The sequence below is a fragment of the Phyllopteryx taeniolatus genome, chromosome 6, assembly GCF_024500385.1.
Source record: "Phyllopteryx taeniolatus isolate TA_2022b chromosome 6, UOR_Ptae_1.2, whole genome shotgun sequence".
In the NCBI taxonomy this organism is placed as follows: Eukaryota; Metazoa; Chordata; class Actinopteri; order Syngnathiformes; family Syngnathidae; genus Phyllopteryx; species Phyllopteryx taeniolatus.
The window spans coordinates 27,477,811-27,495,385 of NC_084507.1; the positions used below are offsets into that span (position 1 = coordinate 27,477,811).

General features: G+C 40.1%; 1 protein-coding gene across 3 annotated transcripts; it reads right to left on the reverse strand.

The window, feature by feature from the left end:
• Nucleotides 1-9,030: 9,030 nt before the first annotated feature.
• On the reverse strand, nucleotides 9,031-17,441 carry rcc1 (regulator of chromosome condensation 1). Of its 3 annotated transcripts, none has more exons than XM_061775879.1 (10): nucleotides 17,305-17,441; nucleotides 15,576-15,669; nucleotides 14,339-14,526; nucleotides 14,003-14,182; nucleotides 11,311-11,407; nucleotides 11,093-11,215; nucleotides 10,865-11,005; nucleotides 10,079-10,198; nucleotides 9,839-9,991; nucleotides 9,031-9,725 (listed from the first exon to the last, which is right to left on the reverse strand). In XM_061775879.1, exons 2-10 carry the CDS (start codon nucleotides 15,649-15,651, stop codon nucleotides 9,550-9,552), a joined length of 1,254 nt encoding a protein of 417 aa, XP_061631863.1. In that variant the 5' UTR covers nucleotides 15,652-15,669; nucleotides 17,305-17,441; the 3' UTR covers nucleotides 9,031-9,549. The 3 variants fall into 3 exon arrangements, with proteins under 3 accessions (XP_061631863.1, XP_061631862.1, XP_061631861.1); XM_061775878.1 differs by lacking the exon at nucleotides 17,305-17,441 and adding an exon at nucleotides 16,618-16,734; XM_061775877.1 differs by lacking the exon at nucleotides 17,305-17,441 and adding an exon at nucleotides 15,822-16,603.
• Nucleotides 17,442-17,575: the final 134 nt, after the last annotated feature.

The window sequence follows — 17,575 nt, forward strand, 5'->3', positions numbered from 1 at the left end:
ATTTATCTTGCATTGCCATCTTGCTATCAGAACCACATTTGACTGTTGAGCGATGCACAACCTTAAATCCAGCCACACTAATACCCTTATTTGATGAAGGCACGCAGCATGATTGACAGGAATTGGCTGAACAAGCTGCTGAATTAGTAGCATTAATCGAGGCATGCAAACTAATGATAAATAAAGATGGTACAATCTATACTGATAGCCAATATGAGTATTCCACAACAAGAACGCAATTATTGGGAAAAACAAAGTGCAAAACTACAAAATGAAATTTACATTAGCACAGGAAAAAAAAAAAAAAAAAAAAACTATTCAAATGGGCTGCTATATTGAGACATGCTGTGTCACGTCTCAACCGGAGGGATGGTGGCACAGATAGATTGACACTTTACAGCCCTAAAAAATAGCAGAAAGAAACACGTGGGTTCATTTAACACACTGTAAGAGTCATTTCAGCTGAGTACTCAAATTGGGAAGGTGAGCAAAAGTCTGATAACAGAGCGGGAGCAGATGTGTAGATTCTGAAAACGCTTGCTGGTCAGTGAAGAAAAAAGACACCAACCCTTTTAGTGAGAACTCAGCAGAAAGGCACACCCACGTTGGTTATGAGATTTGATAAGTTGTTACGTAGCAACTTTGGCTACTATGATGTTGGTTTTGTTTTTGTGGTACATGGGACGTCCCACCCTCAATGATAAAACCCATTTTTTAGATAGAAAATCACCTACCAACTGGACCAATATGACAAACCCAATAATAATAATAAAAAAAATTTTTTTGAATCATTAACTCGTATCAAAAGGAGTACAGCTGATGATCAAAATTGTGGGCATGGCCTCCAAATGCGGCAAAACGGTTTAATATTTTGTGCCCCCAAAATCAAGCTGCTTTAATCATAATTCCATATGCGGCTCTCACCAATGATGCTCAAGAGAATGGGCAGAATTGGGGATTTAGATATGACTGGTATGCAACTATAGGTTTTGAATGGAAACACCTTATTGGTGAAACAGGTTATGATTGGTCCAGTTGGTCAAAAAGAACAGCAAAAGAACAAAGAAAGAAGTTTATCCATCCATCCATTTTCTGAGCCGCTTCTCCTCACTAGGGTCGCGGGCGTGCTGGAGCCTATCCCAGCTGTCATCGGGCAGGAGGCGGGGTACAGCCTGACGGCCCATAGTTTAATATTGAAATACAAGTCACCCAATGTGTTTGATAGTGAGCTTGTGGGCCTATTCTGGTGGAAAAGATCCCCACTTCCAAGTAGTATTGTGTTATAGGAACCGTGTTAAACCAAAAATGCCATTGAAAACTTCAAAGAAAGGTAGACAAATTTGAATGGTTAACAACATAACTACTGATGATTGGTTCCTTGTTGTCACAGGAGTTTCAGGACAAAATAACAATTGGTTACTATTGATGGAACAAGCAGCAAATGTAGCGAGAAAAGATTGTGTTGTTTGCATGGGTCCCAGGCCTTTGTTGCGCATAGTTCCGGCATAATTATCACAAGATTGTATTATTCCATTTGCACACTGATTGAGGAGCATCTGCAACATTTGCACAACCATTGTCCCAGATTATCGCACTACTCGTCACTTTAAACCGCATACACTCCTTGAAGTCTCAGCGCCCTTTGCACAATGATCTTTGCACCGGACTATTGCGATATTAGTCATTCAAACTGCTGCTAGAGGACTGCATCTTTTTGCACAATTATTTTTTGTCAATGTCTTTATGTCTCCAAAGTGTTCTGTAAATTGACTGTCTGTTGTACTAGAGCGGCTCCAACTACCGGAGACAAATTCCTTGTGTGTTTTGGACATACTTGACAAAAAAGAGATTTATCCTGGCAGAGGCAAAATTATCCAACATAAAACATACATGGTGTTCCTTGTGGGGTTCCTAATCAATACAAATTAGCTGACCAAGTTGCAGGAGGATTTGAATACTTCATATGCTGTTGGTGTACGATTAATAAAAATGTTGATGGGATAAACTATATCCACTTCAATGTACAGAGATTAGGAAATTGGACTCAGAGTGGGTTGGAAGCTGTGCACGAGCAGCTCAAGGACGTTCCAAAGACCGCATAGCTGTCGACATGCTCCTCGCAAGAGAGGGAGGTGTTTGCGGTATGTTTGGAGAACAAACAATACTGCTTCAGATGGCAGCTTGACCAGAGCCATCGATGGTCTACGGACCCTCAATCAACACTCCTTGTGAAACAGCTGAATGGACGTTTTTGGTAAATATAAAACCCTAATTTCACCAATATTAATATCAATTGCTGTTTTTGCAGCCATTCTGACATTGTGTGGATGTTGTTGTATCCCATGCATTCGGGCATTAATCAGTAAATTAATCACCACAGCCATAACCCACATGGAACCGTATGGAGCAGATTTATCCTTTATTGGAGGTTGATAATAATGACGATGATGATGATGATGTTGTTTTACCTGATTTGTTTCCTGATCCAGGTGATTACGATGTTTAAACTACAACATTCATGTATGACAAGTTTACTCTGAGTGTAAATGTATTTATTTCATAAAAATGATTCTACAATTAAAAATCGAAATGAAGTGACTGTAAGATGATATGAGAATTTGTGCAAATACATGATAAACAGGAGGGAAATGTTAAATATATTCTAGAAGTTATCATTTATTTGCTTAGCTTGCATTAGTATTATGGACGATTTTAGATGTCTCGCCTTCGAAAAGATGACTCAGCATCATCCGATGGAAGGGTGCCTGGACCAAGGACGTGATCGGATGTGGTCGGGTCGGGACAAGTGTTGGTCCAATATTATGTGTCGTGTCTTATTGCTTAGAATACTATGTCTGGGAAAAACCCTCTTATTATCAAATATTATGTGTCGTGTCTTATTGTTTAGAATACTATGTCTGGGAAAAACCCTCTTATTATCAAATATTTTGTGTTGTGTCTTATTGCTTAGAACATTATGATTTGTAAATCCCTCCTATTTCAAATAAATGCAGGAGCGAGGGGGGGGATTGTTTAGAGCGTGTTGAGAGGCTGTGATCTGAACAATCTCCCATACGCCCTCCTCATGAGAAAAAGAAACCAGCGTCTTCATTCCTTTTGTGTCTATTTTTTATAATGTTGGGTAAGATAAATCCAACACATAGCAACTGGAACAATAGAAGAAAAACCGCAGAGTCGCGGTGACGATATAACAAAAAAAAACGGTACAAAAATCTTGCCTGTGCCATGCGTACAAAGGCTGTAGTGACTGTAGTGACTGTGACACAGTACTGTAAAACAAACAGCAGCCTTATGTAAACTGCGGGCCTGCTTTGCCAAGTCCGGCATAGGGTGCAGTGATCTTTGTTTTTGTGGACTTTTGCATTGTCTTGGCGAGATTCAGTTTTGTGTCATGTTATGTCTTGTTTTCCTTGCTGGGTCCCATGTTCGTGTTTGGTTTTCGTGTTCACTTGTTCTCGTCAGCCCTGCTCCTTGTGTCAACCAATCAGATCCCTCCAGCCACTCATGTCTTGTTTGTACTTCGTTCCCTGCTTCCTTTCTGTAGTTCATCCGTCGCACACATTTTGGCGACAGTGACTGCACTTACATTCAACGCTATACATCTAAATATGACAAAGTGCAGTTCTATACCACTACAAAATACTACAATAAATGTATTGTTAAATAAATAGGCCTACATCTCATATATTGTCAATCATTTGCACAGCCATTGTCAATGAACTTTGAACTGATTGATGGAGTTGTGCTAACCTAAAGACACACAACGTAATTAAAAATGTAAAAAAGTTCATTAAAAACACAGCAGGGCGGCTAAAGACGCACCGCAACTTGTCTTGTTAGAGAGGCTTAACTTGAAGAGACATCAGTAGGTGTACTTGCAACCTTAAACGCTCATTAAAGATGCACAGCGTAAAGCAAAGTCACCATTCTAAATGGTGCTACTGAATGCACTTGAAAGTCTTTGCTTGAACTTGGAGTGACGCAGCCAGTTTGTTGCCGTAATTACTTTTTCTTGGATTTATTATTATGCGATTGACAATGTGCTGGTGCAGGTACATGAGACGCCTCTGTGATTAATTGAAAGAGGAATATTAGAATCTGCATTATAAAACTTTAATGTGCTTCTTTTTGCTGGGAACATAAAAAGGGTTCAGGGTTGTTGTTTAGCTTTATCTGCCTTTGAAAACCTTTGGAAAGACGCCAGTTCATCAGCGTACTAAATGTTTTGTCATGAAAAAGCACAAAAATATTGATTTATCACAGCTATGAAAGACTTATGAGAGAAAGAGAAGACCAATGCAGAAAACAGTTTTCATGTTTAGCAAATTGTCTGAAAGAAAATCAATATCTAAAAAATCCTATTCAGAAGGTACCATGTTTTCAATTTCCTGTATGATAATAAAAATATCCATCTATCTAGAGTGAACATAATCCATTTTTTTAATAACCTTTTACATAAAATTATGAATGCATGGTCAGAGTGACACAATTAATCCATGTGACAGGACATCCTCAAAATTAATTTTTGCTAAGCCACACCCTAAAACGTAGACTGACCAATCACAGCACAGCACTGAACCGGGTCCCCCACAGTTTATAGATTTTTCAACAAAAGAATGTGGTTACATTAATAAGGTCAGCACAAATGAAAATATTAACCATCCTTTGAATGACACCGTATCGAAAAATTGTAACATGGTCAAAAGTACACTGACAAATGTCAATGTGATACAAATAAAACAGCCCGGTGTTCTGCGCACAAAATATTTCGGTAGTGGATGTACAACTATGAATCCAATCTATACGATTAATAGTCTACAAAATAAATAATTTGTATATCTAAAAATACTACAAGCCACAATCTCAAAAATGTCACAAAAACGCAAAAATACCATGCACAAAATAAAAAAGGAAGCTCAGGGAGCAGTTTACCCTTATCAATTACAATAAGTGCCTTTCATCCTTTTTTAATATAGCTTATTGCTTCATTAGATTTTCACAAGCCTCATACTTCAGATTTCCTCCTTTAGAGCCGATGAAACGAGCAAGAGAGCAAACCTCAAATGGAAAAGAAAAACCATGCAGCTCTGATGTTTGCTCTCAAGCCATCATTTGCATCCTTGAGTGTTTCCGATTTACATGCGCATAGGTCATTTGCATGGACAGATGTAAAACAATTGTTCAAAATCAGCATATATTGTATCACGTACTAATGGCTTAATAGGACACACACAGAAATAACATCCAGCTGTAGTGCACATTTAGCCAGCTAACTAAATAAACAATGTTCTGTTCCGGTGTGCTGATTAGGAACACAGATAAAGAGAGAGGAGTTTTGCTCCCTGCTTGCGGAAATGAATGCATTTTTACAGATAGGTTCCTTGGTTTACGACCATACCGAAGGTGGTTTTAAGGTTACGAATGGCGTGCAAGAAACTAGTTTGCACAGCAGTGTAAGAATACATTGTCTCGCAGCACAAGAAGGCTACCGCCGTACTTACTGTTTTCCATACAAATATTTACTGCCAGTATGTTTTTACTTCTGCGTTAACGTAGATTAGTGCTAGGCTATGCCACGTTCTAATATAAAAATGTGGGTTATGTCGCCATGGTGGAATGGAACTTAGTCGTAAACCAAGGGGTTCTTGTTAGAGAGGCTAAACTAACGTACCGGCACACACTACATTGCGAGGTTAAGAATGGCGACCAATGACCTTGTTTGCCCGGCAGCGTAATACGCCATGACACACCTCGACAAGATATGCTGAGTTACTGCCGTTTCACCGTTTCTCATTTGATTGGTTCCTACTGGAATTGTAGACTTGATGTGTTTTTCATACAAATATTTAGTGGAGTTAAAACTACGGCTGAATTAGCAGTAGTTAACGGCGCGAGTGCCTGAAAATCCCTAAAATCTCAAGACTATCAAAGTATTTTAGTGCAAAACGCGCTGCCCAGTGTCAGAAAGTTTAGTCGCAGATGCAGGAGACAGATCTTCCAAAAGGATAAAAAGAAAAAAACAACAACAAAACATTGGACTACTCTCTGAGGCCCAATACTTTCACATCTGTAAAAGAAGCTGAAACACACTAGTCTGGAGACGGGACCCTTCTAAGCTGACAAGGTTGGAGCACTTTGCTCACAGATAGTGGGCCAAATTACCTGAGACACACTAAAAGTCTCATTGAGAGTGAACAAAATGATTGCCTCAAACGGTTCTGCATATTAATAATAAGTTTAGGGTACAGTCATGTTTGTGCAAGCCATTGCTTTTTGTTGTTTTTTGGAAGACGATTGCTGTCCCCTTGTTTTGTCAACTTATATGTTCCTTTACTTTTTGATGACGCCGCACCCTCCAAACAGCAGGCCCTTCCCAAACAGCCCACGCTCAAACTTCATATTTCAATAAATATAATAAATACACATATGAATGTGTGTTCAAATATGGACTGCTTTCATGTAATTAATATAAAGTGACAATGTATGTTAAATTCCAAAATAAACATGCACTTAATGTGAATGTAATTAAAATGAAAAGTAACATGTTAAGCAGGCAAATGTTTTTTCCCCCAACATCACAAACTCACACTCAGTTTGTATCTCACGCTGTTTCTCTTTCCTGCTGTGTCCTTTCTCCGAAAACCAGTGAGGCCCAAGTCTTCTGGCGCTCTCGCTTTGGCTGTCTCGCTTCGGCGCTTTCCACTTTTCTTCAGCTCTTTCAATGCCATCATCCAGCATCTGTCTAAATGCCTGCCTCATTGTTATTTATCTTTATGGAGCAGAAATATAGGACTGGGTACCTTTTTTACTCTTCATTTTGAACTACAGAAAGAAAGAAAAAAGCAATGGCGAGGAAAACACATTTGAGCAATCCAGTTATAAATAGCATTTATTATAATAGGCTACAGTTGCAGGCTTGGTTGGTTTTATGTAGTGGTAAGGTTAACTAACATTAGCTAGAAGTGGGTTGAATGTGCCCCTCTGACAAAACTCTCAGCGCCAGCCAGTCCCCCGTCAGTAAAATTGGTCTGGAACCGCCACTGAATGTTCCCCCGCGATAATCAGCGAGAGTGGAACTTCGATTTACGAACTTAATTGGTTCTTGGATGGGGTTTGTACGTTGAGATTGAAATAATGGAAACATGCGCAATTAGTTCCAGCGTCAACAAAAGCCCCTATTTTAGTAAAGGTTTGCACACTTTGAACAAAATATAAAAAAGGTATATCAAACATGAAAAGGGGTGATCATCCATTCTGTGTCCGGCGCAGGATGGATGAATGAAACGTTCGCCCAATGAGCAATATTTTCGTTCGTTCTGGGGTTCGTAAAAAAGAATCGTTGGATAATTGAGGCAAATCGTCTTAAATTGACACCCACGCAAACGCTTTGTAATTGCCTATAGACACCAGAAGATGGCGTCAAAGAACTACTTTGCAACTAGAATGGGCAATTCCTGGTGAACTGGCGTGCGAATGATCAAGTGCTTGAATGAGGTGAACACACAGAAGTTGAAACGGTGCAAATCCGTGGAGAAATAAGGAAATTCTAGCAAAAATTGTAAAAATGTAGAATTTCGGGCATTTATTTTGAAATTTAGTGAAATTTCGGGAAGGGGTTCACAGTTTGGCTTGAATGAGCTGAACACGTAGAAGTAGGAATTGGTTGAGAAATAAGGAAACTGTAGCTAAAGATTGTAGAACTTGTGTTATTGTGGGTAAAATGCGGGTATTTTAGTGTTGCACAGAATGTGGGTAAAGGGGGGATGTGGAAAATTGAAGTGGAATGGTTTGAATTGGTAAAGAATTGTGGAAGCAGGGGGGAACACGGTTGGCTGCATTTTCAGCACACATCAGAATAATTAAAAAACAAATTAAACGGAATATTTTCAAACGCCCCTGTTAAACTGTTTCAGCGCAAAAGGCATACAGATCTACCATTCTGCATCGCCATGCAGGTGAACAGGTTAGGTTAAAAAATATATATATATAGACAAGGCTCGTCCCCTCTCAGCAGCATAGTTCCCTGGCATATAAAATGGCACCAAAGCAATACTTTTATAGTACAGGGCTTGGCCTGAGCACAAAAACAGCAATGTGCATTTTTCAGGAAACAACAGTTTTATCTGCACAAATAGAGAGAGTGCCATTCTAGTTTTTAAAATGACGTTTGGGATTGTATTTCTATGTAATACCATATAAAACTATCGGATTTGGCGCTATGGTCATAAACACACTGCATTTTTCTTTGGTGCCCTGAGGAGTGCTAGGGGAGCCCCATGGGCAACGAACACAGCTCAAATAGACTGGCCACAATGAAGACCGTGTCAGAGCAGAAGGTAGTGCATAACGGCTCTTGGCACCACTGCAAGTTGGCACATACATCAGTGCCCGACTTTTGAGGTTACATCATCAGGTCTGTAGTAATTATCTGTGGTACATTGGTGAGAAGTCAACAGACCATCTGGCACAGGGGAAGGAACGTCTGCCAAAAGGAACCAGTAAATCCAAACAGTAATCTCGAAACACATTTTCAGATTCACAATTCTCACGAATTTTGAGTCTATTAATGTGAAATGGAAGTTTGTCCATTTATCAGTGGCGATTCCATATATATATATATATATATATATATATATATATATATATATCTCCTGTTGCCCGTTTTGAGAAACTAGCCCTAGTCCTGGACAGGGAGCAAGTACTGTATGACAAACACGCAGAATTAGTGCAGCCTGAGTAAAAATGATACACGCAATGGGGATCGCTTTACACATTTAACTTGCATACAAAGGTCTCAGCTAGGACATCAGGAGGCATTCTTACCAAGTTCAACAGGTGGAAGACAAATCAGAGCCAGGCCAGTAACCTCAGAGGGGTTAAAGTGCTTTGCTAGGATTTGTCACCTTAGCATCACAGATCCAAAAATCCTCACATCCAAGACGCGCGAGTTAAAACAAAGACAAAAACAATAAATGCAATGAAACTGTAAAAGGATTAGAAAAACATATGTAAAACATTAAAATTTATTCCCAGACAGGAACAGTAGCAAAACACAGAACAGTGAACAGAAAACAGTGAAAACATTTCGTTTTCTGAAGAGCAGCTTGACAAATTCAATTGGTATAAATGTCTTGTCTGAACCAAAACCCAAGCAATTGTTGATCTAAAGGGGGGGAAAAAAGCATTCTTTTAAAATGTCCAGTCTGGGGACAACTCATTAAAAATGCTCTTATGTACACTAACAGTCAAATACCAAACATCAGCTCACAGTCACACGAATGACTTTTTATTGAAAATGCGACAAAGGGAATCTGAGGAATAGGGTTTTTTAAAAAAATAGCCTTGTATTCATACTGAAAATGTCCCCCATTATGTAGCCACATCAACAAGAGCGTCAACTACCTGACCTCAGCTCTGACACTCAGCCATGATGGAGCCACAATAAGACACCAATGATCATTCCCCACCACCCCTCATTTTAGGCACAGTGAACATGGCTGAAGCATCATAACATGCCTGAGAGGCTCATCAGCTTTCCTGTTTGTCTTTGACCAAAAGGACCGTGTGCTGCCCTCCACTGGACACCATCAGTACTGTGCAGTTTTCCAGCTGTTTGCCAGTCATTTTCACAGGAGTCCACTCATCCTCCTCCTGACCCGTGCCAAGTTGGAGGTTGGTGCCCATTCCCCAAGCGTACACAGATCCTAGAGTAGGCATAGCCAGCATTGGGCATTTCAAATCAAACAAAGACGACAGCTGTCAACATAGCATTTGAAGAGTAGGCTTGCATCTGCCACTTATCTGGTAGCGTTCTCACCTTCTTTTGTGACAGCATAGCTGACTGATGCCCCACATGTCACTCTGCTGGCTGGTTCAACCCCACTGACGGCTGTGGGTTCGCTTTTCTCTTCAGCCTCTTCACCAAGGCCAAGGCGCCCATACTCTGCTCTGCCCAGGCTGTACACCTGTCCTGTTGAAAGAAAAAAACAGTATGATTCAGGCTCAGCACTGGACACAAACCACAAAAAAAAGCTACGGGAATAATCCTTCAGTTTACCTTCAGAGTCAAGGCAGACCGTGTGGTGTTGTCCTCCAGAGAAGTCAACCCAGGTTGTGGTAGAATTTTTGAAGGTCGTCAGTTTCACAGGGGCAAAACACATCTTTGTGCTCTTGGTGCCTGGATGAATAAAATAAGAGTTTGCCGATTAGTCAGGTCACCAAGACCTCGTTTTGGTCATCATGTAGCATCGGTGATGACATTGGATTTCGCTACTTGCAGCAAACACAGGAAGGTGCAAATAATTTAAGTAGTTGGTTGCCAGAACAAGCTGATACAGAAAACCGCAACCAAACAGAATAAATGAATTTTGGAGCGGGATTATTTTGAACTGTAAATGATCCAAAACAGATTTCTGAAATGTGAGCTTGCTTCACCCATCTAGCAAAGCATATCACAATAATTTAATACATTCAGAGCACATGCCAGACTGCTTTCATATAACAGTTGTGGTTATTGTATTTTGTTACACTTGGTGTATTTGAATGTGAAGACGTTTAATTTAGGGCGTCAAGCTGCCTTTCAGTACATTGTTTGTTTTTCTTAGAGGCAAAAAAAAGGTTGTAAAAGCGTTGAATGCCAAATAGGTAAATTCAATCATAATCCTGCCCTCTGATGAAGCATTTGTGTATTTGTATTATGCATCCCTTTTATGGAGACACACAATTTCATTACATCTATTACAGTTTAGATCAGGAAGTGAAAATCAGGAAGTGAACATTTGCATCTGTTGGAGAAGCAATGCCACCTTAGTAGTGCAGGCTATTAAAATGGTGGGACACTTACCCAACTGGTGATAGTTGGAGAGGCCGAATCCATACACGTGTCCATCTTTGGACACAGCAAATGTGAAGTACGCTCCACAGAAGGAGTCTATGAAGTGAACTTTCCCTTTGAGTTTGACCATCTGAGGAATCAACAGACGATCTGAAATCACAGGAACAGCAACGAACTACGTAGTACATGGAACGTACATTCCAAATATTACAACAGCGGTGGAGGTTTGCTACTCACCAAGGCCTTTTCTGCCTCCCCGATTTGAGAATTGTTCAGGCACCCTTCCTAACTGCCCCTGTTCAGCAGTGCCCGACGTGTAAAGATTTCCCTCCACGGTCAACATTACAAGGTGGTCGTTACCTGTTAAAACATCATTCAATTTAAATAAAAGACTAGCTTTTTCCCACCACTACTGATAAAAGAAAGAATGTGAAAGTCACATGAGTCATTGCTACCTGATGTAACTTTCACAACAGTTTCTGTCAAGGGAACCTTTGTAGGAACGACAGTTGTTTTCAAATGATCCAGGAGACCTATAACGCCATTGTTATCCTGTGGGGAAAGGATCAATATCAATGAGCTGAAATCACCCCACATTCCGCACATTAAGGTATTAGAAAGCCAGCATGGGAGTGGCTTTTAGGATTACAAAAACATGCATCATAAAACAATACAAGAACAATAAATTAAGCAGACAAACCAGACAAACTTGTTAACATAGATTCAATCCATGTGATTTGAGTCAACCAATCATATTGGCCATAGTAATGCTGATTAAACAGTTGCTATGCTGTGGGCTTCAAGCAGTAGTGAGTGAGGTTTCTTCAGGGAAATCTGCTCTAGTCTTAATAAAGGGAGTTGAAATGCTGGAGGTAGGCAGAGATAATAGAGATGTAATTACCAGTGTGCCACTGAGTATGGTATTAAGGAAAATGCAATGACAAAAAGAAATAAAATAAATAATACTGGGACAAATGTTGGGTCCTGAGGGATGAAAACAACCCAGTATGATTAACCTAGCGTTAATACTGTACTTTAACTTGGTGAATTTCAAATGCTTAAATAGGTACATCTGTTAAATAAGCCCAGAGAGGATAACAGACTGCAGCACGTTATTTGGGTGCAGGAGGGGGATTCTCAATTGGTGGGGAAAATTAGATTAATGCAGAGTCATCCAAGTGGTTACAACAGGCGAAAGAGAAGCTAAAAACAAGAGTCAAGACAACAAAAAAACCTGCCTCGTGACAGCTTGAGGTGGAAGGGTCGGGAAAGAAATTGCTAAAATAAATACAACCTCCATCGAAATTAACTTCCTTGCAAACAACATGCAGGAACACCACATTAATTTATCAAAAGGGCACTCCCTTATCAAAATAATCGATGACAATAGCTCGACCCAGATGTTCACGAAATCAAACGGCAGAAAAGAAAAAAAAATCCTGTAAAGTGAAACGCTGTCATCGCATCACTAGTTGTTGCATGTTGGTGAGTTGCAGGCAATTATTACAGCAACGCACTGCAGACAATTTTTTGGCTTTCAACTCTAAAGGCCTCTTTATACTCCCGCGTCCGACAACGGCCACATTGCATCACGCGACAGACGAATTGGCTCGCGCGGCAGGTAGCTTGACGCACACACGACAAAAATTGTTGCTGCGCTTCGAACGGCGGAGATCATCTCTCGTGATTGGTCCGTTTTAGTCACATGGTGTGATGACGTACTCAGCGTGCCCCTTGGTTCTACATACCATCTACGCCGCCACCTTCTCGATCGATTTTGAAGCATAATTAAACATATCATCTGGTCATCTAGGTCCATTCGTTCTAGCAGACAATGTTCCACAGTCACCATTGTTGCTGCTTTGTTCCTTGTTACTGAAAGGAAAGTAAAAACGGCTACCGGAAATGGCCCAAAAATGCAGAGGAAACTCCACCATGTGGTGTCCCAGCCAATACCAGCTGTAGCAACACCCCCGACTTGGAGGTGAACTGCAGTACATCTTCAAAACTGCGCTCGTGGGTTGCGCTCAGTGACAGCTCGTATAAAGAAGCCTTAATGGCACTGACAGCAAATGATCAGGCCCAAACCTAACAAATCTACATAAACTCATTCACTGCCGGACGTTTATTAGTCAACTGTAATCCAAGAGTTTATTGCCAACAACGTATACATAGGTGTGGAAGAGTTTCTTATCCAGCCTGTCTGTGAAAATCAGGTTTGTAAACCACTGCAATGACTAACAGATCCCTGTAGATGGCAGCATTGCATCGCTTTGTGATCAGCACAGCTTTTAAGTAGAAGATAATGACTATGAGGTGAATCTTGGCTTGTCACGTCGACTATGAGGGAGAAAAATCTGGACAGGCAAGTCAGACATGTTTATGCACCTCAAACTCGTAAAGAGTTTAAGGTATTGACAAAATATGTCGATTCAGCAAATCCTTGGAATCGATTCACCTCCTTGCCTGTGGCAGGAAATGGGCATTTTTTGTAAGCTTTCCCAGGCAAAAAAAAAATTTTCATCACAATTTCCAGGAGTAGCAAAATATTAATGAAGTGTATGCGCACTTTTTTTCTGTTTATACAGAAGTATATTTTTACTTTTGTACACCATATGGACAAATGGCTTATTATTGTGCAAATTTTATTTTCAGATGTTTTATTCCTCAAAAATGTGAGACGATATTCCACAGTTCACGAGCATGAAAATAAATCTACTGAATCAATATAAAAGCATTTAAGTCAAGATGGAATTGACTCAAAATTTAATTAAATCACGACGTGAAGAATCAAATCGAATTGTGAGATTCTTAATATACAGCCCTACGCGGTAGGTAGTAGAAAGAGTGTCGCAATTTTAAGAAAAGATAACGTCATTCATTTAGTAAATGTCGAACACCATGTAAAAAAGGCATTTACGTTCAACTCAAGCCATGCAGTAATTAACAACCCTCACATCGCATTTTGTAATTGTATACCTGTAAATAATTATTTTGCCATTGGTTGTTTTATAGTTTGAGGTGTCACAAGAGCAAAACATACTAGCGTCAAAGTCATTGTTCTGCTTGGCATGTCACTTTTCACACTATTTGTTTACATATTTTACCAATTTTGGAGACTTAGGAGGAAAAAGTAATACGACTGACCCTGAAGGAGCCCCACACATACACGGTTCCCTCCTCCGTTAGTGCGGCTGTGTGGCTGTCTCCTGCAGACACCTGCACCACCTTCTCATCAAGCACCACCTTCCCGGGAGACATCTCAGACCCCTCTTCTTTTGTGTCTCGACCAAGGGCCCCTTCGTCATTGCAGCCAAACGTGTAAACCTAAGGAAAAATGATTTGCTCATATTTAAAGTGTTCCTTGAGATGCAATCTCTTTTTAAACAAGTCAAATGCATCCTTGGGTCTCTTAAGTGTCAACTTGGGTGCCTTGAAAGGCACTGCATACTGTCAGTGGAAGTTATTATTCATATTACTTACCACACCAGTGTCGCTGAGGCACACAGTGTGCATGCCCCCGGCTATCACCTGCACTATTTTCTCATGTAGGGACAAAAGAGCTGGCTTCTTCCTCTCAGTGATGTCCTCTCCTAAACCCAGCTGTCCAACATCACCCTGGCCCAGAACAAGAATGTGACCCGGCTCCTTACCATGACTCCTGTGGTAAACTGTAAGAAATTCATAGACAGATGAGTTGAAAACAACAATTTCAAGTCACCACACAAACCAGTTTTGGACTTAAATGTTCTTGGTTTTGCTGCAGTCATTTTTTTTAAAAATCTACTAGGTGACTAGTTACTTAATCCAGTGGTTCTTAACTGTTGTCACCCTGAGGACCCGTTTTCTTAGTTGTAAATTCACGACCCACTTTTATAGAAGTTAAAAACCATAAAGTAAATGTACGGTTTATAAATAGCCTCTTAAAAACAAGTATTTTTCATATTTTAAACATAACTACACTAGGCTTACATGTTAAAAGTGCATTTCAGAACACATTAAAAAAACTGAGGATGATCATAACTTTATATGTATAAATATGTTTTTTTTTTTTTTAAAATGGCACAGCAAGTTGCGTTTGCACCACGCTAATATTTACGTTTACGTGAGTTTGACAGAATGATAAAACCATCTTGCTTGCCATGATGTCCGCTAGCCAGAGGCTGAGCAGCACTGTTTGTTTACGGCGTAGCCGCCGTCTGGGTCACGCATGAAGAAGTCACACTTCCTGTCCCTTCCCTAAGTTCTGCGAGGGAAGTCTTTATGTTACAAAGAAATACATGTACCATTGCACCCTCAGTAATAAAGTTTCTGACTCATGCCAGCAAAATAATGTCCTTTCAAAATAAAAAAACAAGTCTGACCTTGGATGTACATAAAATATTTCACTGTACAAAGGGGTCCTCGGTTTACGACGGAGTTCCGTTCTTACTAGACTTTACGCCAATCTGATCGGTGTTATCAGTATCGGACGATAATTTGCATTTTATGTTGATCGGCTTTCATGTCATAAGTCACAGATCCAATCAATGACGTCATCGATCGGCTCCGCACAACACACTTAACTCCGCGTCTTCATCGCGTATGAATCCAAAAGCCAAATCATGTAAATAGACACATTGCTCCATCTTGTGATCGGATCGCCGAACATTAGCATTACTATTTGACTACTACATCATGTAAATAAAGTGAGTCTGATTGCTTTGAAAGGCCCATTTACCTTTCACTTTCTTAGAGTCTTTCACCTCTGGGATAGAGTCTGACTTCCTCTTCGTGGCCGACTTTTTAGTGGCCATGACAGCAACACTTGAATCCTAAGGGGAAGACAAATTTTAATTGAATAAGCATTTTTAAAAATTATTTTCCTATATTTAAGTGCAGCATTAATGTTTATACGATGCATGTTACAGTGGCTTACAATAGTATTAAATATACACTACCAGTCAAATGTTTTGAAATACTTTACCATGGTATTGAACGAAGAAGTGACTCCTAACTTTTGACTGGTAGTGTACTGCCTAGAAATAAAAACTGATGAACACAGGCCTATTATGCTCTAGTATTTTCATGTCGGTCATGATGGTGGTAGTTGGACAGCGGTTTTTTTTTTAGGTGGTACTTGATGTAAAAACAGAGAACCAAAAGAGAGGCATTGTATTACACTGGCGTGAACAGTTGCTTGCATGGCACAAACCCAGCAGCCCCTTTTGCCCCACCCGCGACTCAAATCCAAGATGCCTTCTCATTTGGAAGTCATGCTCAAATTCAAACGCGATTTTAACACACAGTCTGAACTTAGTTCACCGTTAATGTATGTAGAAAATATGACTGCAAGAGACTCCTTTCAACATGCTTATTGTAACAGACTGCATGGTCTGACGTTAACAGCATTGCATTAAAGCTCGCAACGTCCGCGTGCCCTATCGAAGCTAATGTAGCCCGGAGTTAGCGTTCAGTGTCTAAACAACCCTTAAAAGCAGCTAAAACTAACAAAAAGTGACAAAGTCCGAGTGTTGTAAATCAAATGGTACATAACAACAACAAAAAATAAATAAATTAAAATAAAAAAAAAAGTGCTGCCGCCAAAATGTATTTTCAGCACAGATACACACGCAGCGTTCCGACCACAGCTAGCATTAGTTAGGGGCTTTAGCATGACATTCAGGAATGTTTGAGCCCAAACCTCGCCAGAAACACCTTCGCCGATATACTCTATTGCGAAACAATTATATGTGACCCTTATATGTGTTAAGTTACCCAACCTGGGACTACTGCAAGTGTGGTCTAGCTAGACGCTAGCACAGCACGCACGACACACAGCAAACCTGTTCCTGGTCTCAGGACGCATAAGCCGGGAGACTATTCTCGCGATAACATTGCTCGCGATTTGGACGCTCTGCATCCTTAAAGCGACAGGAGCGCTAAAATGGACGGATACTATTGGTCCTTTTGGTCAGTGGATTCTATTTTTTTCCATTGTGGCTATTTAAGTGGCAAACCATTTTTTATAGAAGTTAACTTATGCACTGCCAAGTGCTAACCGTTTTCCAAGAATTTCCATGTTGCCAGCCGTTTTAGAGCATTTTGACGGATCTTTATGCACATAATATTGTGTTCTATGACAATATACTGTACGATCCAAACCTACCAAAAGAGGCTACCTCTTATTTCCCCAGAAAAAAAGGTTAATTTCTAGCTTTTTCCGTTTTTTAGTATTCAGTAGTTGAACAGTTTGGTTTCACCAAAAACTTAAGAAAATTATTCTTTGTGAAACATGACAAGCAGAACAGCGGATTTTACTCTAATATTTTTTTATTGTGTGACATCTTAAATTAAAATAACAAAAACAAGACTAAGAAATGGCTTCTGATGGCAAAATATTTACTTATAAAAAGAAACACGCCGTGAGCGATGCAGACTTACTGCGTGGCTTGAGCCGAATGCATTACCTTATATGGTGTTCATCATTCCCATTCTTTCATTACAGTACTTTTTGTAGTTAAACCAATTTGGTTGACAGAATACTGGAACATTGTACCTCCTTTCTCCACTAACCTTCAACGTCACCATAACTGAAAATGCGGACAAATAAATAAATTCACGTTTCTAAGACGGTCGGAATAGTACGCCCCCCCCCCCCCCTCCTTTCTTACACACCGGTATGCAGATTTCTATTGTAGACTCAGAGACCAGGTGTCACTGGATCCCCACTTGCCGCTT

Bases quoted from the DNA above. Each gene is read 5' to 3' on its own strand.
- rcc1 (XM_061775877.1), bottom strand. The intron at 14,527-15,575 runs GTAAATGGGCCT...AATTTCTTACAG, and splicing joins AGACTCTAAGAAAGTGAAAG to TTTACCACAGGAGTCATGGT. The intron at 10,199-10,864 runs GTAAGTGTCCCA...TTATTCATCCAG, and splicing joins CTCCAACTATCACCAGTTGG to GCACCAAGAGCACAAAGATG.